This window comes from Phascolarctos cinereus, unplaced genomic scaffold, assembly GCF_003287225.1.
Source record: "Phascolarctos cinereus isolate Bilbo 61053 unplaced genomic scaffold, phaCin_HiC Scaffold_7;HRSCAF=346, whole genome shotgun sequence".
Classification (NCBI taxonomy): Eukaryota; Metazoa; Chordata; class Mammalia; order Diprotodontia; family Phascolarctidae; genus Phascolarctos; species Phascolarctos cinereus.
This window is the reverse complement of record NW_027556180.1, coordinates 169,092,600-169,116,029: the sequence shown is the minus strand read 5'-3', so window position 1 is coordinate 169,116,029 and position 23,430 is coordinate 169,092,600. Positions and strand designations below refer to the sequence as shown.

At 39.7% G+C, this 23,430-nt stretch overlaps 1 protein-coding gene and 1 pseudogene across 1 annotated transcript in view; both read right to left on the bottom strand.

The window, feature by feature from the left end:
- Positions 1 to 5,276: 5,276 nt before the first annotated feature.
- Positions 5,277 to 23,430, bottom strand: part of LOC144454852 (uncharacterized) — a 59,288-nt gene continuing 41,134 nt past the window's right edge. The window contains exons 3-4 of the mRNA XM_078147628.1: positions 8,494 to 8,629; positions 5,277 to 6,103 (exon numbers count right to left, since the gene is read on the bottom strand). Of these exons, the coding sequence (XP_078003754.1) occupies positions 5,428 to 6,103; positions 8,494 to 8,629 (812 nt within the window). The 3' untranslated portion in view covers positions 5,277 to 5,427. The remainder of the gene's footprint in view (positions 6,104 to 8,493; positions 8,630 to 23,430) is intronic.
- Positions 13,833 to 21,915, bottom strand: LOC110193421 (glycoprotein-N-acetylgalactosamine 3-beta-galactosyltransferase 1 pseudogene; annotated as a pseudogene).

The window sequence follows — 23,430 nt, the reverse complement described above, 5'->3', positions numbered from 1 at the left end:
CCTCATTTTCCTCGATGTAGGGATAATAACAGCATCTCCCTCTCAGGGTCAAATGAGGTAATATTTGTAAAGCACTTAACACAGCACCTGGTACATAATAGGTGCTAGAGGAAGGCTTATTCCTTTTCTTCACTCCAACTGTGCTCTTGCTGAGCTCAAACAATGTTTATTGAGTAATTCAGACTGTGCTGGTAAATATTTGACAACTAGGGTCTCTGAGGGAAATAGGTTTAACCTGTATTATGCACAACTCAAGACATCACCCTCCTGATGTCATCAGTCCTCTTTGAGAATGAAAGACAAGCAATGACAATGATTTATTAAATCTAGAAATCACCAAAACAAAACAAAAATAAAATCTTCATTTGTAGTGCCTGCTGATTTCTGAGGTGCAAATACTCCCAGTGAAAATTTAACAATGGCTCCCAATCTGTTTTAGCTGGCTCCAGCATATCCCTGACTAAGACCCTCCAAGAACTCAATCTTGAGAATGGAATATTAAAGAGCAGGTCTGACACAGGAAGGGGAGTCTGAGTGTAAGCTACTTGAGGGCAAGGATTGTTTTTGATCTCATATCTCTAGCATATAGCATAGTTCCTGACACATAGACATTTAAGAAGCTTTTGTTGAATAGGATTGTTAAAAAGGAGCTAAACAGAGAATGGATCCTGGGTCTGTTGCTCCTGTCTAAGTTTGCTTTCTGCTACCCATGCTATCTCATCCTACTTTTATTAAAAAATCAATTTAAATTAAATCCAAACATGTGTTAACTGATTACTAAGAAAAGTCACTGAGTTGTGGGTCTATTATTCTTGTTCTCTGAGCATTTCTTCTGTGTACATCTTACCTTCTCAGCTTCACACTAAAAACTTGGTATTTCCCACAGGACCTTGTATAGCGCTGAGCTCAAACCTGGATTGCTTTCTGTTTCTAATGGAATGAGGCCCTTTGCCTGCATTTCCCATTGTCAGTCGAATTTACTGTTATGGAATGTCAATCAGTCAATGAGAATTTATTAAATCCATGTGATATTCCAGGCACTGTGCCAAGGGAGAATGTAGCCTACCTGAGGGTGAAAGCCTGGGAAAGACCTGAGGGGTGGAGTTACAGGAAGTCACGTTGAGGACAAAAAAAAGGGATTTGGGGAGAGGTGGAGTGACAACAGATTGTGATCAGATAAGGGAATTTCAGAGTCCATCAACATGGAAATGGAAACTTGTGAGTGGTGGCAAGATCAAGGATAGGACTGTCTCTGTGTGGAGGTGAGGTGGCATGTAGGTCATGGGAAATCAGTATGTTGAGGATGTGAGACATGAGGGTGTTTGAGGGAGTATCAATAGGTATGTATGCACATACATTTTAAAATTTTATGTGTATTATGCGCAAGTCAAGACATTACCCACCTGATGTCACTGATCCTGTTGGAGAATGAAGGGCAAATAATAACAGCAGTTCATTAAATCTAGAGGGTGGAAGTTGGGGGATACGGAAGAGAGAAAAAAACAACAACCAAAAACCGATCAAGGCACTGAACTTGGTAAAGAAAGAAGAAAAGTATCCTGGATGGTTTTAGAGAAAAGCGGCCAGAAACTTGAGTGGCTGGTCAATATGGAGCTGAGTAAATGCCAAAGATGTTACTGAATGAAGGTGGTAGAGGAAGACCCTGCCAGTGGCAATGGAGAACAAGGACTACTATAACTTCTCTACCATGATCAATGAGTAGGGAGTGAAAGTTCAACCAGTGTTAGAAAGGGTGTCTAGGAAAGCTGTGTCATCAGGAGGAAGCCAGGATGCAGTGAAGGCCAGGAGATGGGAGGAGGAAGAAAGGAAAAGGTTTAAGATAAAAGCAAATTTATTAGCAATGGAGTAGGTATTCCAGAGAGCACATTGGAATGGTTGGGTAGCTTTGGGGTAAGATGTTGAGGAGGGGTTGATTTAGAGATATTTTAGTAGCTTAAGTGTTTATATGGCTACAAAAAGATGGCGATCACTAGGTAGGCCTAGGCAAGAACCAGCTACTGTTCAAGAATCTTTCTTTGGAGAAATCCAATATATCTAGAAAGCCCTGGCTGAGGAAGATGTACTCTGAGATGGTTGCTGGAATATTTTCCTCTAAAAAGTTGGAAATAATTTTTGTTAAGAATAACCTTTACTTGGGGGCAGCTAGGTGGCGCAGTGGATAGAGCACCAGCCCTGGATTCAGGAGTTCAAATCTGGCCTCAGACACATAACATTTACTAGCTGTGTGACCCTGGGCAAGTCACTTAACCCCCATTGCCCAACCAAAAAAAAAAAAGAATAACCTTTACTTGAGCTTGTCACACAAGGTCACATCACACCTACCCCCCCCCCACCCAAGGATTTAAGTGGTATTCACTTTCTCTCTGTTCTTGCATATGATTCACCCTATTGGTTCAAGCACATACCTATAACAGTATGGAATGACTATGTTAGCTTTCTGTCTGATGAAGCAGATTTTGAAAGGTCCCAAGTCTGAAGTGATTCTGGCCTTGGATGTACAGTTATGAAAAACATGAATGGCTCATAATTATGACTGCAGAAGATTCTCAAACAATGGAATGGGGGTTGGGATCCCAGCCCTGTGTGAGGAAAGGCCATTCTTTCCTACGTGGTTCCTAGAACCAGTTCAGTTGTCAGGGCCACCAGTGACATACAAGGAAATGCACGGACAGGTAAATCTTAGGTGTTTATGAAAAATAAAACTTGATCAATCAGATACAATCTTTAATGGGGTTAAAGTGCCGATAGCATCCCCTTTGAAATAAGGCAAGGATGGGATAAGCACCAGCATGGATAGGGGTCTGTTTCTTTTCAGCTCTCTAGACATCTGAGTGAGCACCCCCACCATCTCACTTACCTCTTTTGCTTCTGAGGTTTAAGGAAAGTAACAGCAGATGTCATTACCACAGGGCAATGAGGTTGCACTGTTGCTCCATGTACATGGAAAAGATTTCTCCCTTTCCCCCCAGAACTAGGTTGTACACTGGATAAGTACTGGGTTGGGAGTCAGGAAGACCCAAGTTCATATCAGGCCTCAGACACTTCCCAGATGTATGGCCCTAGGCAAGTCACTTTATCTCTGCTTGCCTCAGTTTCCTCTCACTGAGAGATGATAATAATAATAGCACCTACCTCACAGGGCTGTTTTAAAGATCCAGTCTGGCATATAGTAGGCATTTAATGTTCATTCTTTTTCCCTTTCCCACCACCTCCCTATTGTCTTCTCAAAGCTTCTGCTATAGAGGGAAAATCTCATTCTCCAGTCTTGATCATGTGTTAATTCCTCTCATCCCTAGGCTGGGCAAAAATACAACTCTTCTTGGAGAGATGAGCTCGGTTACAAACCTCTACATGCATTCTGCCCTATTCCCTCCTTCCTTCCACTCTAACAGGGCTTTGTATCAGCACAGAACACTGACATCTGGCTATTGCTGGCTATGCAAATTTCTGGCACATGGAGTTTAGACCTCCATGGCTCTGGGAAGATGGCTTGGGATGTGGGCAGTGTGGGGTTGAAATCTGTTGAAAGCCTATGGGTTGGCTTGTGCAAATCTGCTGTCTGCAGTGTGGGATATGGTGAGAGAGGGGGCTACTGAGGGAACTTGATTTAGGCATTAGTTTCTAGAGTTTTTATTTCATTTGGGTTCTCGGTATCCTAATCAACCCTTTTTAAATTGTGTGTTGTGACCCCATAGGGGGGAGCAAAAAATGTGGCAACAGTAAAAGATTTCTGAACACACAATGACCACAAATTAATTCAAAATCAAACACCTGATGAATCCTAGGTGTTTCTGGCAGCACTTGCCCACGTTGCGTCTTGCAACTTTGCTGCAGCCTTGGTTTTGGACGCAAAGCATGTGCACTTTGCATTGTGCATGCACTCAGGCCACACAACACCCAAAGAACACTACCAAAAAGCAAAAAGAGGTTGCGAGTGGAAAACATTTAAGAAGCCCTGTCCTAGCTCATGGAGATGGGTGAAATTGCTTTGTGTCTGGTACATAACTTCTATTCTGGAGAAATTTGAGAGAGTGTGAAAATCAGAGGGAATATCTAGCTCTCCATCTTGCTGGCCATGGACCCAGAAGTCCACTTCCTCACTAGTTTACCTCTCAAGAAACCAACATTTCTTCTGGTCTCCCATCAGGCATCAGAAAAGACCTAGTAGGTATGCTCTGAAGTCAGATTGAACCAGCTTGAGAAAATATTCAGTGTGAGCACTCATACCTTGGAAATTGGTGAAGGCTACAAATCAGGGCTTGATTTATTGTTTTATTGATTAGCTAGACTTAAAGTGATGGAGAAAATGTTAATAATGCAAATGAAACTTAAAAGTGTACAATAAGTACTTTTCTCCCCAGAGAGCCAGATTTTAAATATATGTGAATTATTACAATATCTCTTTTAATCTAGCTTCTGATTACATTAGCTTTTTAATTGTATTTAGTTTTAATTTTTTTTTTAAAGCAGCCAAGTCACACTATTGATTTGTAGCAAGCTTACAGTCAGCCACCACTCCCAGGCTTCTTCTGTCACCTATATTGTATGACCTTGGGTGAGTCCCTTAGCCTGAGCATTAGTTCACTAATCTATAAAATGAAGAGGTTGGGGTAGGTGACCTCTAAAGTTCTTTCCAACTCTATGTATATGTTACTTTGAACTATGTAGCACAACTCTCCCTGGGGTATAATCTGTGTGCACAGTCTTTAATTAGGCCCCAGTGGTAGCAGGTCATGAAGCTAAATGTTTTGGCAGACTATGTTTTGTAGACTCCATCAATACAGACACTGTAGGGCATTTCATGTCATCAGTGCACTGATTCCATTGTGTAGGAGAGACTCAGCATATCTTTTTTTCTCGAATTGTTATTAGAAACTAGATTGGTGCTTCTGTTGAAGCAAATATTGATATGTTCTTGACTCATTTTCTTGAGATTTTTCACACCCAAGACCAAATGTAAATCTGGTGTACGGGTGAGATGTGCCACCACACTGGGGTAATCTTTGCTATTGACTCTTTTCCTGAGGGGAGTCTTTTGTAGAAAGAGGGGAAGGGCCAATAGTCATGTCTACCCCAGGATAAGCCAGAATGCCCCTGGTCCATGCTCCATACACATGTAAGAGGGAGGGAGAAAGGCAACACAGTTCTGTCCTTGTTCTTAAGCTTATAGAAACAATACAGATTCACACATTGTAAACTCATTAGCCCATCAAAAGACAACTTAAGCATAAAAACAAAAAAGTGTATGTGTCCAATATAAAAATAATTTTTATTTTGGGGCTAAATTGCAAAAGAAAAACATAACGTCCAGGATTCCATGAGGGCTCTACCATGATTTCAGGTGGTAAAAGGACTGGCTTAAAGAACACTGACAAATGAGAATCTGAACTCTTGCATTGCTCCCTCCTAGTCTGAGTGGGAAGACCAGCTAGAAGAGATACTGGAACCCACTATTGCTGACTTATTTCTTTGGGGGTTGTCTACCAGTTCTGGGTTCTCTGTACTATTTGAAGATGGGTATGTATCAGACTGAGTCTCTTGAGCATACTTCAGCGAGTCAGGGGAAGCATTATTCTGATGCTTCCGGTCTGGACTATTTAACTTGTGCTGTGAATGACTCAAGCTCTCTGGTTCTTTGTGAGACCCACTGACCTTATTGGGACCCTTTTTCTCCATATATTCCCTTTTCAAAAGAAGGTGTGGAATATCACTCAATCGATCAGGTAGGGATAGGATTTGGAAGGCATCCGAGTCACTTAATTCTGAAGATAAAACAAAATCTTTGCTTCCATAACTTGGAACTATGAATCCCTTCAATGGCATTATATGTCCCTTCATGAAATCCCCAGGTAAAATAGTTCTATTATTGTAGTTAGAATTCTGAATGAATAATTTCCCTTTGCTGTCAGATTCTTTAATACTATTTCTTGGTGACTGTTCATTCTGGAGATTTGGGGTATCTGAGCTCAAGCTATCATTGTCTTCTTTTGTTCTATCTGAGAATATTTCCTTAATGGCATCAGGATTTTTCTTCATTTCCTTAGTTACATAAATGTTGCATGTGTTGTTTACTGGAGGCTCCCTATGATAAAATACATAGAAGTTATGACTCGTTTTTCCCAATCAGTAAAATATGCATATTCACCTATGTATCACACCAACTGTCTGACTTGCCAGTCAGGGACAGATCTTTGTAAAACTCAGGTAAAAAGACAGTAGTTGGATGTTTTGGGGAGAAAAGATGTAGAATTCATCTTTCCCCAAAGTGGTAGCAGAGAAATTCTCTATGAATCCTCATCCCCAGCCCCACCCCATCACATGTCTGTGATAGGTGGCAAAGAGGTTGTCTGTGACTGCCATTCTTCCATGGAATAAACCAAAGGAATAAGTCCTTTCAGGGCAGTACAGGAACATGGTGTAGTCATTTCTGGGAAAAATCATAAAAGAGACAGTGTCTGTTCACTTCATCTTTCTTATTCCCTTTTTACTTTGTGACCTCAAAATGATGTAGATGATAGAGCACCAGGGCTGAAGTCAGGAAGACCTGAGTTCTAATCCCGCCTCCTCTACTTACTAGGTGTGTCACTTTGGGCCAGTCACTTGACCTCTTTCTCTTCGTCTGTAAAATGGAACTAATAGTAGCACCTACTTTCTAAGGTTGTTGTGAGGATCAAATGATATATTTGTAAAGCTTTTGAAATTGTAAAATTTGCAAGCTTATTAGCTTAATGCCTGGTACATAATAGGTGTTATATAAATGCTAATTATTATTATTACTTTTTACATGCTCTTTTTTCTCAGCCATTCAATATTCTCGTTTCCTGATGTCTTCTGCAATGAGCCATAAAATGGAACTATTACACTCATTTGGAGGGAGAATCATGTAGTGGAAAGACTCCTGGACTTGGCGTGAGGAGACCTGGATTGGACATCAGCTCTGATACTTATTAGCTTTGTGACTATGGACAAGTCATCTGACTTTTCTGAGCCTCAGTTTCCTCTTCTGTAAAATGGGGGAAATAATACTTCTAGTACCTCCCTCATAAGGTATTTGTAAAAAAAGAGTCTTGCAAACCTTGAAAAGTAGTATGGTATAGTGGATAGGACACTGAACTTGGAATTAGGAAGACCTGGGTTCAAATACTTCCTCAGAAACTTATTGTGTTTCTGGGCAAGATACTTAACCTCTCTGTCCCATCTGCAAAATGAGGGATTTTCCTTGATGGCTTCTGAGGTCCCTTTGAGCTCTAAAACTATGATCCCATGAATTTTAAAGTGCTACAGAAATGCCAATTATTAGTTACACCAATGTGGTAGTGACAAAATAGTTTATTCTTCCCAGTAAAAGTGAGAACTCTGAAAGACCTTAGCTTAAGAAGGCCAAGGTCTTTCTCTGCACCCAGGGTCATCTCCAGGCTTTCCTAATCTATGTCCTGCCATTGGACCCAGGGTGACTCTGGAGGAGGGAGTGAGGCTGGTGACTTTGCACAACACTCCCTCACTTAAATCCGATTGACTTGCAAGTCATGGCATCACCTTCCTGATGTCATTGTCCTCTTCCAGAACGAAGGATAAGCCAAACCACAATTCTTCCAGGCAGTGCCATTGACATTTGAAAAGAGGACACATAGAAAATAGTAATTAAATTCTTATGGTGCACTTTCAGACACTGTAGCACCTGGCTCAGGGAAATATTTTGGGGACCCAGAAGCCTTACTAACAACCTTCAGATCTTATAATATAGGTGACTACCTACTCTTTGTGCCTGTGAAGGCCACTGTGATCTCTGGCAATATGTGTAGGGGGATGAAATCTGAGTGGAGATGAGGAAAAAAATTTCCATCACATCCCCATATCTGTTCAGAGATGGGTGTTTTCAGGCATAGAGGGGAGAACAAGGTAAACATCTGAACTTCTCCTCCCCTAATTGCTCAGTTCCTTCTCTAGAACTATCTAGTTTGGGTATGTTCTTATAGCTAGAACTGCTCTCAGTGGCTTCCTTTGCCAGTGGTAATTCTTTTCTAGATTACAGGACCACAGGATTTATGGCTGGAAGGGACCTCACAGGTTATCTAATTTAACTCCTCTGACCCCCATTTTATAGAAAAAAGAAACTGAGACTCAGAAGCATAAAGTGCTGTGAGCAAAGTCACAAAGGTAGAAATTAGAAGAGCTAGGATTTGAACCCAGCCTCTCTGACTTTAAATCCTGTTTTTTTTTTCCTACTAGTTTCCCAAAGATGGCCATGCCTCAGAAGACATCACTTTGGGCCCAATCTGAACTGGCTTTTAGGAAGAGGCATGGTCTTCATGATGGTCTAGTTGTAAACTTTGGAGGTGCTAAGAATGAAATCGATGAGAAAAGCAGTTTGCGTTGGGAATGGGATTTGATATAGTCACATACTTCTCTAGCCATGGTATTTGGGACACAAAATGTGACCTGTGCAAAACTGAGTGCTAAAAGCCACCTCACCTTGGATGACTCTTCATAAGCAGTGAAGAAAATATACATAGTATCAAAGATAAGGCAGACAGTGAGCTTGTCACTATCATACAGATTGTGACGATTTTCTTTAGCACAGAATCTGATGGTGCAACCCGTTGAAAATCTAAAAAAAAAAGGCAAGAGACCATAAAGGAAAAGGAGAGACACAATGGCGAGTGATTCTTGATTGGAAAAATACCGCTCTAGCTCCCTTCTTGCATTACTTTTTCCCATTGGAATGGAAGCTCCTTGAAGGGAGAGACTATCTTTCTGTATTTATGCCATTAGTGCTTAGCATAATTGCCTGACACGTAGTAGATGATCAATACTAGAACGACTGACTGATTGAGAAGGCTTAGATTAGGGGCAGCTAGGTGGTGTAGTGGATAGAATACTGGCCCTGGAGTAAGGAGGATCTGAGTTCAAGTCCAGCCTCAGACATTATCTGTGCTCTAGATCCCATTTCCTCTTACTTCCTCTGGGATCCTTTTTCAATAGTCATCTCCCCTCTTCCCTCACAATCTTCAGTCTCTCCCTTTCCACTGGCATCTTTCCAACTACCTGCGAATGTGCTTAGATCTCTCAATCTTAAAAATTACCCAATTCACATAACCTCTTTTAACTTCTCTGACCCTTGGTTTCTTTCCTTTTTGTTCCCTGGAATCGTTCTCTTACATTTCACCACTAAGTTCTTGAAAAAGTTCTCAGTGTTTAATGCTTCTACTTCCTCATTATCTAAGGCGGTGTCCTCACTCCTTCTACTGCACCTACTCTTAAAGATCACTAAATAGCCTTTTGCTTGCCAAATTCAATCATCCTTGACTTTTTCTGATGCTTTTGATGCAGTTTTTTGACTCCCTCATACTGGATATTTTCTCTTCCTTTGTCTTCAGACACTCCATACTCCTAAGTTTCCTCTTACCTTTCTAATAGGTCCTTCTCCATTTCCTTCACTGGTTCTTCATCTCCTTTCTAACTCATTAATATGAGTGCCCCTCAAGGGTCTATCCTTGGCCCTCTTCCTGCTTTGGCAACCTCCTTCACTCCCATAGCTTTAACTACCACTTTTATGAAGTTGACTCCAAAATCTGTTTCCTCTCCTGACTCCACTTGGGATTTCCAGATGCCTTTGCAATATCCCCTTCTTAATTCTGTGTGTTCTTATCATCTCCTATCATGCTCTGTATACAGTAAGTATTTAATATAAAGGTTTATTAAATCAGTGAGTAAATTTGATTTACTCTAGAGCAGAGAAGCCGAAAGGGAGACTTTAAAAAGGAAAGATTTAGGAAGGCTAGGACCTTGGTCTTAATTGTACATACACTGTTTGCTTTGTCAATTTGTTGCCACCCAGGGTCTTTCAAATCTCTCAGTACTGATAATCATTTCCTTGTCCCTATCTCTTCCCTGTTCCACCCCATAAGATGACTTAGCAATACTATTTTCCCCAAGTCAATATGTTTAGTTATTTCAGGAAAGGCTTCTTTGTCAAAGACTAAGCAGCCAGCATCCAACCTCTCCCACACCTTCCTTTCCCTACATACTAACACACACTCTCTGCTTGAGTGCAGAGTGTTGGGCTGAACAGCAATTTAGAAATTATTTTCTTTGCCGATTCTGAAACCTAAATGATGCGGCAGGGTTACTAAATCAACTTCAATAAATAAACAAACCATTTCTTGTTATTATTGTCTTTAGTTCTTATTACTTATGTCTCACTTCATTAGAGCTTTTTATTGTAATCTTCAGAGTTCAACAAGGACAACAAAATCTGCCCTGTTAATTTTGTGATTGAGGTCTAGGCAAACAAATTGCTGTAGCCATAGAAAAATGTTTCCTCTCTTTCAGCTGAATACACACCATACATCTTAGCTGAATAAGACCCATCTGAGAAAGGCATAAATCAAGGGTTTAAAAATAGGGAGTGCATGGCAATATCTCACTAAGTCAGTGTACTACTCAAGGACTACAGGACAAGACAGCAAGAGAGTCTATTTCCTGGAGCCACAGGCAAAACTCAAATGACCACCCTGATGTTCTGCTGCAATGACATTTCATTTCTTACATCTTTTCACCCCAAGATGCTGCCACGATGGCCTTTTATTTTGGGCAGGAGTAGTTGAGGGTGGGGGAGTTCAGAGTGTGTAGGGACCTGGGATAGGGAGGGACTACTAATAACAATAATGACTAACATTTTATACAGCACTTTAAAGTTTAGCTGCTGCTGACTCTAGCAATAACACCGTAACTACAGGTGTTATTGTCCCCATTTTACAGATGAGGAAACTGAGGCTTAGATAAGTTAAGTTAAATTAGTTAAGTACCAGAGGCAAGAATCGAATCAATGTTTCTCTTGATTCTAAGTCCAGCATTCTAGGAAGAAAATTAAGTAGCAAATGTATTTTTTTTTTGCTGACTTGCAAACATGTATTTCTTTTTTCTTTTTCTCTTTCTTTTTTTGGTAGGCAGTCCAGTAAGTGACTTGCCCAGGGTGACACAGCTAATGTATTTCTTCACATGGGTGATTTCTATCTCTAAGAGAAGCAGACATAGTAAACTGTGAGTTGAACCTATGAGATTTTGGAACTACGTAGTGGCTGTGAGAGATGGACAAATGTCTTCTCTTACCAAAGATTAATACTCAATTTAATGGAGCCGAGGTAGACAGAGAGCTGGGAAAGGAATGTGACCCCTTCGAAAAAAAAAAACACCATGAAAGCTCAAGCCCAAGTTTTATATACAACTCCAAATAAGGTTGGAATTAGGGAAATAAAACATAGAAAACTAGCATGACCTAGTACAGATCTATCTATCTATCTATCTATCTATCTATCTATCTATCTATCTATCTATCTATATCCAGGTCTGGATCTATACAACTATATTTATGTGTGTGTAAAAGTGTATGTATATACATGCACGTATACATATATACACACATATATATGGACATATATAGACATATAGATATCTATTTGTGTATAGATAACTATATGTATATATGTGTGTATATATTTATATATGTGTGTGTAGATTACACACACACACACACACACACACACACACAGAGGTATCCTTTCCACATCACAACTTTCCCCATTGCAGTTTTGATATATTATAGGTTGGCATAAGAAATCAAATGGAAATTTTTGGGGAGTTTTGTGGAAGTTATGGACAACATATGAAGGCCAGTAGATGACACGGAGACTATGACCAAATACTTAACCTAAATTTTACAATAAGATATTGTAAATACCCCATAAAAGAAAAAAGAATTCAGACTTCTTCTCTGGAGCAAAGAGAAGGCCAAAAAATTTTACACAGATTTTTCAGATAGTGAAGGGGTTATACTCCTAGCTCCTGTGATGTATGTATGTATGCATACACACATATACATATACATGTATATACATACACATAGCTAGTAAGTGGCAGAACTCAGGATTCTTGGCTTCTAGTTCAGTGTTCTTCTCACTGTGCCATATAATACTTCTTATTTAGTTTTGCATAAATAGGCCAGAGCCTCATACAGAGTATTGTACATTGTTAAGTGCTTAATAAAATTTTGTTGCATGAATGAATGAAGGCATGAATAAAGGAAATTTCTTTTAAAATAGATTTTTCCATTAAAATACATGTTATATGATAGAGACTGCTTTTTGTAGGACCAACTGTCTTTTATAAATTATTCCATCAATCAGAATTTCCCAATTTATCCCACTTCCATCTCTTCCCCCACCCAGAGAGCCATCCATCGTAACAAAGAATAAAAGAGAAAAAAAAACCACAGTTCTGCAAAGCTAACCAACACAATGAGAAAGTTCCGCATTAACTTATAGTGTTCCATATGCATAGTCTCCCACAGCTCTGCAAAGAGGAAAGAGGGATGCCTTCTCACACCTCTTCTCTGTGCCAAGCTTGGTCATTATGATTTCAATTTTTTGTTGATGTTCTTTCAATTTACATTGTGGCAATCATTGTGTATACTGCTTTACTGACTCTGCTTGCTTCATTTTGCATCAGTTCATACAAATCTTCTATACCCCACTGTATTTATCATATTCATTGTTTCTTATGGCACAATGATGTTTGATTACATTTATGTAACAACAGTAACAAATGCACCACAACTTATTTCACCATTCTCCAATCAATAGGGATTGTTTTTGTTTCTAGTTCTTAGGAGCAGCTATAAATATTTTGATTTACATGAGTTCTTTCTTTTTATCATTGACCTTTTGAAAATACGTAGACTGGAGACTTTAGTCAATTTCTTCACATAATTCCAAAGTGCTTTCCAAGTTATCAGCCCAATCCATGGTTTCACTAATGGTGCATTGGTGAATCATCTTTCTACAACCCCTCCAACTTGGATGTTTCCCATATTTCATTATCTTTGCCAAATTGTTGAAACATAAGAGTTATCTTGATTGAAATTTCTCTCATCAGTCGTTTAAAGCCTTATTTCTCAATAAACATTTATTGAGTACTATGTCCAAAACATATGTTAAGTTCTGCGGAAGGCACAAAGAAATATTAGACCTAGCTCCTGCTCAGGTATAGAAATTCCTGGATCTCTGAGATTTCATCAATTCCTCCAGACCCTCCATGGGGAGAGAGCTGTGGGAGTGTGTTAGACAGGAACCAGTTTTTGAAGGAAGAGGTAACTTCTCCTCTCTGCCTTCTTTTCCTTCTGCAATTCTTATCTTCCCAAAGGAGAAAATCACAGGCTTCTGGTGCCAGACCGTTGCTCACACTATGCCCCACTCCTGACATTTTTTGCCTTCTGCCTAGTAGTAGCACTGCACCCCAACCTGCCTTGAAATTGTCAGGGAGAGAGTAATGGGAAAAAGTTCAGTGAGCTCCACTCTAAAAACTCCTCTAAATCTAGAAAATGCACCAGACTAAACTTGGACTAGGAAATCCAATTTTAACAAATTACAATGAGTATTTTTTTTAGCCCAGTCTGACAAATGGAGGCAGACAGATCTATGGACACTGGGGATGGGGTCTGGACTGGAGTACAGTGGTGGAAAATTCCAATGTTGGGAGAAGCTGAGCATCAGGACAAGATGAGTTTCTAGATCATACATAGAGGACCAAAACTTGTGTAGGGTATAGGAACAGGTGCCAGCTGGCAGCTCTGTCATTTAATAGTCCCAGGTTATAGATCCAGAGTGGACAAAGATGGGGACTTATACCTAGGGGTAGCATTCCAGGGTGAGGAATGGTCACAGGCCCTAGGCTATGCACTGATCAAGGAATAAATTCAGAAGCAACCATCCACCCTGTGTCTTGAGCCTCAGGAGTAGAGAAAGATCTCAGTTCTAGGCTCTAGAGGAAGCTGAAGCCTGAAGAGAATAAGCAGGACAGGCATCCCAACCAAAGCTGATTCCTTGGCAGGCTCCTAGTGTCCACAGAGCTCTCATCCCTGCACTGCTGCTGGTGCGTAAGGCCCTTATGTTGCCTCCTTTTGCTCTGGAGGACTCCTTCTTTACCAGTTTCCTAATTTCTTTTTTTTGGGGGGGGTGTCTTCTTTTTTGTTGGCCTCACTTGTTTGCTTGGCTGGCACCTTGGGAAAGACTGGCTGATATCTGTAGGAATAACCATAGGGATGCAGGTGATGCAGGGGGTACTCCAGCTAATAAATAGTAGTAGAGTCAACATAGGGGAAGGAAACTGTGAGGTCTGAAGAGCAACCTGGGCCCTCAACAGGAAGGTAATACTTGTAGTTCCAGTACCAGAAGGTCTTGTGCAGGTAACCACTGGTGCTTGGGGACAAAGGCATGGAAGGTCTTCTTGCCACTGGGGTCCCGTGAGTCTCCGGCTTCCATACCAATAGCCTCTGTGCACTTGCCAAGAGCCGGGTCCTCCACGGAGGAGCTGTGCAAGCACTTGTTTGATCCTGAAGGCCTCCGCAAACCTCCTGAGGGCCTCCTTGCTGAGCATGTAGCCGGGGATCCCGCTCATGTAGCCTGCTTCATGTAAGGCTTGAAGCACTGTCCAAAGTAGACGGGCTTGGCCAGGTCGTTCAGGGACAGTTTACTGGAACGATGCAGGTGTTGTCATCGGCCTTCAGGAACCAGTCGGCATAGTCTGGATGGTGATCACACATGTACTGAAGGGCCTTGACAGTCTTCCAGTAGAGCTGGTTGTGGCCCTCACAGGTGTCCAGTCCCACAGTGGTGAAGTCTTTCTTCTCCTCCAGGCTCATGAACAGGATCTTATTGTAGCACTGGCCCCATGTGGCCTTGACGTGTCTTGCCTTCTTCTTGAGGTTCTGAGGCCCCATCATGACATAGCAGAGAACGCTGACCTTACGGTAGAGCTCCTTGGCCATGTGCTTGTCATTATCTCTATGCTGGCAGTTGTCCACACCGAAGTCCATTCTGACCTTCAAGGTGCACATGGCTAGCATCCTCTGAGTGCCTGGTGTGTGGATCATTATGGACAGTGTGAGGTTGGATTTCAGACCAAGGGGAGAGCCTGAAGTTCTGTCACTCAACCAGCAGAACTTTCCAGTTGGCTAATGTTGCCTGAGTCCAGCAGACATCTATTGAAACTCCAAATAGGTAAGCCCAAAGGTCTATTGTTCAGGCTGGAACCCAAGTCAAAAACTTGTAGAACTCAGACCAAGAAGACAATGATTAAACTTTGTTGTGATTCAGACCATGTTGGGAGAATTGAAAGCTTAAAGTTTTCCAGATTGAGCTATTCCTGATATCCTGGAATAACACAATTCTTAATACTCCCTCTCTCTTCCACCAAAGCAGCAGTAGGACCAACCCAGACAGTTCCTCCAAAACTATACAGACGCCGGCCTTAAAAAGAAGTCTAAAGTTAGGAAGTAGGCTGGAAGAATGAGCACACACACACACACACATACGCCAAATCCCATTATAAATGCTACTATGGTGACAGTGACACTCAAGGCACAAATCCAGAAGAAAAGAATGTCTCTGAAAACATTTAAGAGTAAAGCTTCAAAGGAAAACAGAGATTGGGCATAAACAGAACTGGAATTTATGGAAAAGTAAGGTAAGAGTGAAAAAAAGAATTTACAATTTTTAAAAATAAACAAACTGAAGGCATTATAGGAAAAAATGAAAAAAAAATTAGAGCTATGGAAAAGAAAAGAATTGGAAGGGGAAATAACAACTTGACACAAGAGATACAAAACCTTGTCCAACCAACAAACTCCATGAAAATTAGAATGGGCCAAGTAAAAGCTAATAACTTCTACTAGACAGAAAAAATATTAAAACAAAGTCAAAAGACTGAAAAAAAATAGAAGAAAATGTAAGGTACCTTATAGGATAAACAACTGACCTGGAAAACAGATCAAGGAGGAAAAAAATGTAAGAATCATTCAACTGTTTGAAAGCCATGACCAGAAAAGAACCGAGACATCATATTTCCAGAAACCTTAAAGGAAAACTGTCCAGATCTCTTTGAACTGGAGGCAAAGCAGAAATACAAAGAATTCACTGGTTACCATCTGAAAGAAACCCCTAAAAGAAAATTTCCAGGAACATTATAGTTAAAATCCAGAAGTTCTTGCTCAAAGAAAAAGAAAAGTACTGCAAGAACCCAGAAAAAAGGAATTCAAATACTGAGGAGCCACAGTCAGGATCACACGTAATTTAGCAATGTCTACTAGAAAGAAATGAAGAGCTTGCAACACTAAATATTCCAGAAGGTAAAACCTTATATCCAAGAAAAACTTACTTATCAAAACTGAGTATAATTCTGCAGGGGAAAAAAATAGACCTTTAATGAAAGGAGGACAGCCATGCATTCCTGTAGAAAAGACCGTGGTAGCTGCATAAAAACTGAATTTTAAACATAGAAGTAATGAGAAATATAATAAACATGTGAGAACAATCACAATGGTCCCCAAAAAGGACAAACTGTTTATATTTTAATATGGGGACATGATATATGTATCCCCTCTGAACCTTATCATCATTGGGGTCATAGAGGGGGGTCTAATTAGATGGAAAGCCTAGGAGTGATTCTATAATGTCTTGAGGATCTTAAAAGAAGAATGGAAAGAGAGGGGAGAGGAATACACTAGAGGAAGAAAGAGGTGTGAAGATTAGGGAAAATTATTGCACATAACTGCTCACAAGTAAAAGTCTATACAAACAAGAAAGGAAGGTTGGGAGAAGTAGCTAACACTTGAACCTCACATTTGATCTGGTCAAATAAAGGAAGAACACACATATACAGAAAGCTGGATACAGAAATACATTTCATTCAATAAGAAAATAGGAAGGAAAAGGAGAAAGAAGGGGGAGCAAGTAGAAGGAGGGCAGATTAAGGGAGGGATTAGTCCTAAGGAAAACAAACTCTAAGGATATGTAACAAATATTCATAACTCTTTTTGTAATGGCAAAGAACTGGAAACTGAAGGGATATCCATCAGTTGGGGAATGGCTGGCCCAGGTATAGTAATAAATATCATAGAATCCTATCGTGCTGTAAGAAATGATGAGGGAGATGGTTTTAGAGAAATCTGAGAAGACATGTATGTACAAAGTGAAGTGATTAGAACTAGGAAAACAATGTATGCAACGACAACAGTATTGTAAAGCTAATTGACTTTGAAAGAATTAAAAACTCAGATCAGCATCATGACCAATCATGATTCCAGAGGACCAATGATGAAACATGCTATCCACCTCACAAGAGAGGTGAGGGATTCGAGAGGGATTTGAGAAAAGAGATAATTTGTTCTTGGATATGGCAAATGCAGAAATTTATTTTGCTTGACTACACGTGTTTGTAACAGAAATTTTGTTTTTCTTTCATTCTCATTTGTGGAGGGAAGAAGAAAAGAGAAGATGGATTTTTGCTCATTAAAAAATAATTAAGATGATATTTTATTATTTTAAGTTGCCATGGAAATTCCAAAGCTCATCCTACAGCAACCTTGCCCCAATTAGTGGCCTCAGTAGGCTTGTGCTAGCTCTTGGCCCACTTTTCTTCTCCCTGTACTTCTGTGAATATTACAACGACATATTTCTGCAAATTATACATTTGTCGGTCTTGGTTCTCCAATTAGATTTTAATTTTCTTGAGAGAAGAGAGATGCTTGCCCTTCCTTAATATTGACCCTGGGGTACTTTCTCGCCATGCACCCTGTGGGTGCTCAATAAATACTTGAGTGAAATATTCACTGATGGATGTGAGCAGGCTACTTGGGAAAGGCTTCATTGAGGTGAGGCTGGAGTCATTCTGATTTGCTAAGCCCCGGACCGATCTCCAGGAAGGCCCTGGCTCTGTGGGTATGTGTTAATTCGCATGGCTAGATTATAGGAGCAAAATTAAGCTGACCTAGAATCATAGTTGTGAGCATCAGGGCTCTCCTAAACCCTTGGCACAGCTGACATAGTAATTAACTTTCCCGGAGTTCTAATACTATCTGCTTAGTGCCTTGCTTTCTTAAAGGGTTGTCAGAATTGCCTTTTATAAAGTCCTATTATCAGTGATTTAGAATTGAGCTGTGAAAGTGCACTCTGGTTTGAAATACATCATGTAGGATCTTAGCCTGGGAACACATTTTTCTTACAAATATTTTTAAGCCTATTTGACCATTTTAAAAATCGTGTCTTTTAAAAAAATGTTTTCTGGGACCTGTCACTTTTTTTTTTGCCCTCTCATAAACTCGAAATCAATTTTTCTCTCTTAAATAAAATGCAGCCATTTAGTCTGTCATGTGGAACAAACCTTCTTTGGGGCTTACAGAAAATATTAAGGATAGAGGAGTTAATGTTTGAAAATTGGCCACTGTACACGCACAGAAACTGTTTCTCTAACCTTTTTAATGCCTACATTAGTGTTAGAATAGAGGCTGATTTTGTTCAATCCTTTTCAAAGGAGAGGTATCTCAAAGCACAGAACAATGTGCTTGAATGCAGCTTGTATACTGACTGCAGAGGCAAACGGGGCCACCATTATGGGCTGAAGCATAGCTCATATAGACAAGCCAGCCTAGCACACTTAGAGTCAAGCCATGGCCGTTGACTCTTCTGGTCCCAGCCAGATCATCGAAAGAAGCTAAGTGGCCATGTTTGGTCAATAGCTCATTGGTGGGCCCTCACCTCTAACAATCTTGTAGCAATATCAGGAGCTGTGAGGGGGAATTTCTACACACAGACCCTTGGGCATCATTAATATAACAGGAAGAGCAATGGGTCTAAAGTCAGAAGACCCAGGTTCAAAACTTTTCTCTCCTGTTTACTATTCATGTGACTTTGGGTAAGTAACTTCTCCTCTAGGCTTCTAGGTTTCCTCATTTATTAAATAAGTGGGTTGAATGAGAACTCTAAAAGCTTTTTTACATTTAAAAGGCTATAGTTTTAAGACCCTGTGACTTCACAGAACAAACAATGGCAGGAATCATCAGCTGAGAATCCCACATGTGCATTCTTTCCTTCTGACAGCCGCTGAATTAAACTAAATGGATGGTGTCCTGGGTGACATTTTTTTTATACTGTTATCATGGTGTTGTTACAAAAAGCAATAGAGGAGCCTCTATCATTACTTTTCCCAAGGAAAATGATGACCAAATCTTTCCCAAAGAATCAGGAAGACTTATGTTTAACTTCAACATCACATACTTACTAGACTTCTTCCATAAAATGAAGAGAATAATATCTGCAGTACTTATGTCATGGATATCAAATAAGATAATGTATGTTAAGTGTCAACCTGTGTTTATTCAGCACCTATCATGTGCCACATGCTGAATACTGGGAGTATGAAGAAAAAATAAAAAAAAAACCGTCCCTGCTCTCAAGTAGCTCACAATCAAATGGGGCAGACAACCTGCAGCAGCTATATATAAATACAATCTATACCAGATAAGTTGGGAGCATCATCTTAAGCAACATCTATGAGAAACTACCTCTCTCTAAGACTAAGGAGAAGATGATTTCCATTCTAGTTCGGGTTCTGACCTGTGCAACATATGGCCCACGCGCCATACCATAGGATACCCTAAGTTCCCTCAGAGAGAAGGCACTGAGATTAAGGAGGAATGAGAAAGGCTTATTGCAGAAAGTAGACTTTATTTGAGCCTTGATGGAATCCAGAGAAGTTAGGGGGTAGAGATGAGGAGGGAAAGCATTTCAGGAATGAGGGGCAGATAGAGAAACTGTCTGGAGTCAGGAGATGGAGTGTCATGTGAACAACAAAAAAGGCCGATGTTACTGATTGTCAGTTATGTAGAAGGGAATAAGGTGTAAGAAAACTGGAAAGGTAGGAAAGAACTAATTTTAAAAAGCCAAATAGAGGATTTTTTATTTGCTTTTGGAATTAAAAGGGAGCACTAGAATTTATCAACAAGGGAATGATATGGTCAAAGCTGAGCTTTAGGAAGATGAATTTGGCAGCCAAGTAGAACATGGACTGCAGTAGGAAGAAACTTGAGGCAGGGAGATCATGCAGTAGGCTATGGGAGTAGTCCAAGTGTGAAGAGATGAGGGCCTGCACTGGTATGGCTGCAGTATCAGGGGTGAGAAGGAATCATATACTTCAGATTTTACAAAGGTAGAAATGACAGTGCTTTGCAAACCATAAAGCACTTTAGAAATGCAAGACGTTGTAGGTTAATATTATTGTTATTATTTATTTATTTTGCGAGGCAATCAGGGTTAAGTGACTTGCCCAGGGTGACACAGTAAGTAGGTATCAAGTGTCTGAAGCCAGATTTGAACTCAGGTCCTCCTGACTCCAGGACCAGCGCTCTATTTACTGTACCACCTACATGCCCCTCATGTTATTATTATTTTTTAAATCAGTAATGAGCTAGCATGGTGTAGGGAATAGGGAGCTGGCCTTGGAACTAGGAAGACCTAAGTTTAAGTCTTGTACATGTTATATGTCTCTGCAATCCTGGGTAAGTCACTTAACTTCCTGCTGCTATAGTCTAGGCAACTCCCTAAATCTGTATGTGGCAGAAAAGGAACCTACATCCACTGGTGCAAAGAGTTTTCTCATCCATGGAATTAAATAACTAAATAAAAACACAGGTCTAGTCTCAATGCCCTATTATAATTATTATTACTAATAATTACAATAATAACTTTATTATCAGTGATAATAATAATAAAAATAAATACTTGAACTAACAACTACCTTTTTAAAAAAAGTTTTAGTATTTTATTTTTTCTAATTACACGTAAAATAATTTTTAAGCTTTGTTTTTTATAATTTTGAGTTCCAAAATTCTCTCCTGCCCTCCTTTCCCATCCCCTCACTGAGAAAACAAGCAATTTGTTAAAGGTTATACATGTGCAGTCATGCAAAGCATATTTGCATATTAGTTATGAAAGAAAACAGACACAAAACACAAGAAAAGTAAAGAAAGTAAAAATAAAAACCAGTATGCTTTGATCTGCATTCAGATTATATCAGTTCTTTCTTTGGAATCAGCATTTTTCATCCTAGGTCCTTGAGAATTGTCATGGATCTTTGTATTGCTGAGAATAGCTAAGTCATTCACAGTTCATCATTGTACAATAATGCTGTTACTGTGTACAGCATTCTTCTGGTTGTGCTCATTTCACTTTGTATAACTTCATGTAAGTCTTCCCAGGTTTTTCTGAAAGCTTCATGCTCATCATTTCTTACAGCACAATAGTTTTCCATTACATTCATACACCACAACTTGTTCAGCTATTCTTCAATTGATGAGCATCCCTTCAATTTCCAATTCTTTGCTACCACAAAAAGAGCTGCTATAAATATTTTTGCACATATAGGTCCTTTTCCTTTTCTCTCTTTTAATATCATTTTGGGACACAGACTTAGTAGTGGAGTTTCTGGGTCAAAGGATATACACAGTTTTATAGCTCTCCAGAATGGTTGGATCAGTTCATAACTGCACCAACAGTGTGTGTATCCCAAATTTTCCATACCCCTTCCAACATTTGTCAGTTTCCTTTTCTATCATATTAGCCAATCAGATAAGTGTGAGGTGGTATATAAAAGTTGCACTAACAATTGTGTTATGGGAAAAGATGAATCCAAATTTACCTTGCATCTTTTAGACACATTTATATCTCCATAGGTTGCTCCTGAAAATAGAGCTAGCACACTGGGACTATCACTTCAATAACAAAGAAAACATTTAGGGAGGGGATAGTACTTCTTAAAAGATATGATCTAACTGATGAATGATAAGTATACACAGTTGGACAGCAAATGTCTATCTGAACCAGATTTTTTTTTTTGCACATGTTCACAGGCCCCCGATTCCTCAGAGTTGGACTCCAGGAGCAACTTGATGCTCTATGGTTAGCTGTCCTAGGCTTGATAAACAAGTTAGTAGACAAGTAAGTGTAGTTAAACTAGAATATTGGAGTCATCCTATACCTTGGGAGATCCCTCAGTGAGGGCCATGGCTCATTCGTGGTTACAAAGAACACCAAAGGTTCATGAGCAGCTATAGGTAAGTAGGGAATTTCTAGCATTAGTTCAAGGTAAAATGCTTGCACACACATACGTAAGTTAATCTAAGGTGAACACATAGTTATTTTGCTAAAAATTCAGTGAAAAGAAAGCTAACATACTGATTTCCTTAATCACCTCTGGGTGGTATGATAACTGCTCTTCAACCCTCAAAAAACCCCACTGAAGTCTAGACCATCAGAGGCATATGGCACCTGTAGGAAGTTCATTTTCTGATTCATTTGAAGCCTGAAAAATCTAAGACCGTTGAAGTGGTATATATATATCATTGTCACTCTCTTCCTCATTTAACTCTTTTATTCCCTCTCTGCAAGAAAGAGAGCTTGGAAAATTACCATTTTCTGAATTCCTAGTTCTTTTCCTTAGTGGAAATAGCTTCCTCTAGAATACAAGTGACAAATCATTCAAATTTCTTAGAAAAAATTTGAAGAAAAAGTTCATATGCATTGCTGTAATTGGTCCTCCCTCCCACTCCCACTCCCATCCCTTATTCAATTCAACATTAATTAAGTAGCACTGGGGATACAAAGACAGAAATTCATACACTAGAAAAAAGGACTTTTTTGGAGTAAAACATTCCTTACCTGTCTATCTATGAACTCCATGTATCATATTCAATAGAAATTTAATTAATAAAAATGTCCCTGCTTCTCAATGAGTTAGAAGTTAACTTTCTGCTTCCTTTATGTTTCTTTTCCCCTTTTTCTTCTTTCCTTAAATTCTGGAGCCCTGCCCAAGGAGGCAAAAGGCTTCATATACCAAGTAATCTGTCAATATGGAAACAAGACACACAGCACCATTCTCTTCTCCTTCAGCCCCTTCTTTGGGCAATGTAATGCAGTTTTGTAATGCAATTAATTTGCAACACTGACTTTATCAGCTTCAAGACCGCTAAAAAGTGAGCATCAATTTCCAAGAGAATTTGTAGAATGAGCCAATTATCTATGCTCAACTGGATGAATGTGGATGACTCAGTGGATAAGGATGTCCATCTCATCCTCACTACTGGGAAAACAGCTCAACCAAAGTCCTGGTGATAGTGAACCTGTAACATTATATTTGTTGTTGTTTGTTGTTTGTCCTTCATTCTCAAAGAGGATGATGGGAATATCCCAAATATCATGAGGATGATATTTTGACTTGCAAGTGAATTGGATTTAAATGAGGCAAAGTCATCAGCCTCACTCTCTCCTCCAGAATCATTGGAGTCCAGTGGCAAAACATAAGTCAAGATGACTGGTGATGGCCCACAATATTTTATTTACATATGAGTAAAAGCATGTGCTAGTCATTTAAATTATTCATCATACATTAAGCATGTAAGTTAATCAGCAGTGTTTTTTCTAAAATGTGAAATTTTTATGACAGATGATGGGTAAAGAGTTTCTTTCCTCTCTCCAGGCTTTTACTGTATTCTTAATAGCTATGCTCTTTTCCTCATACTCA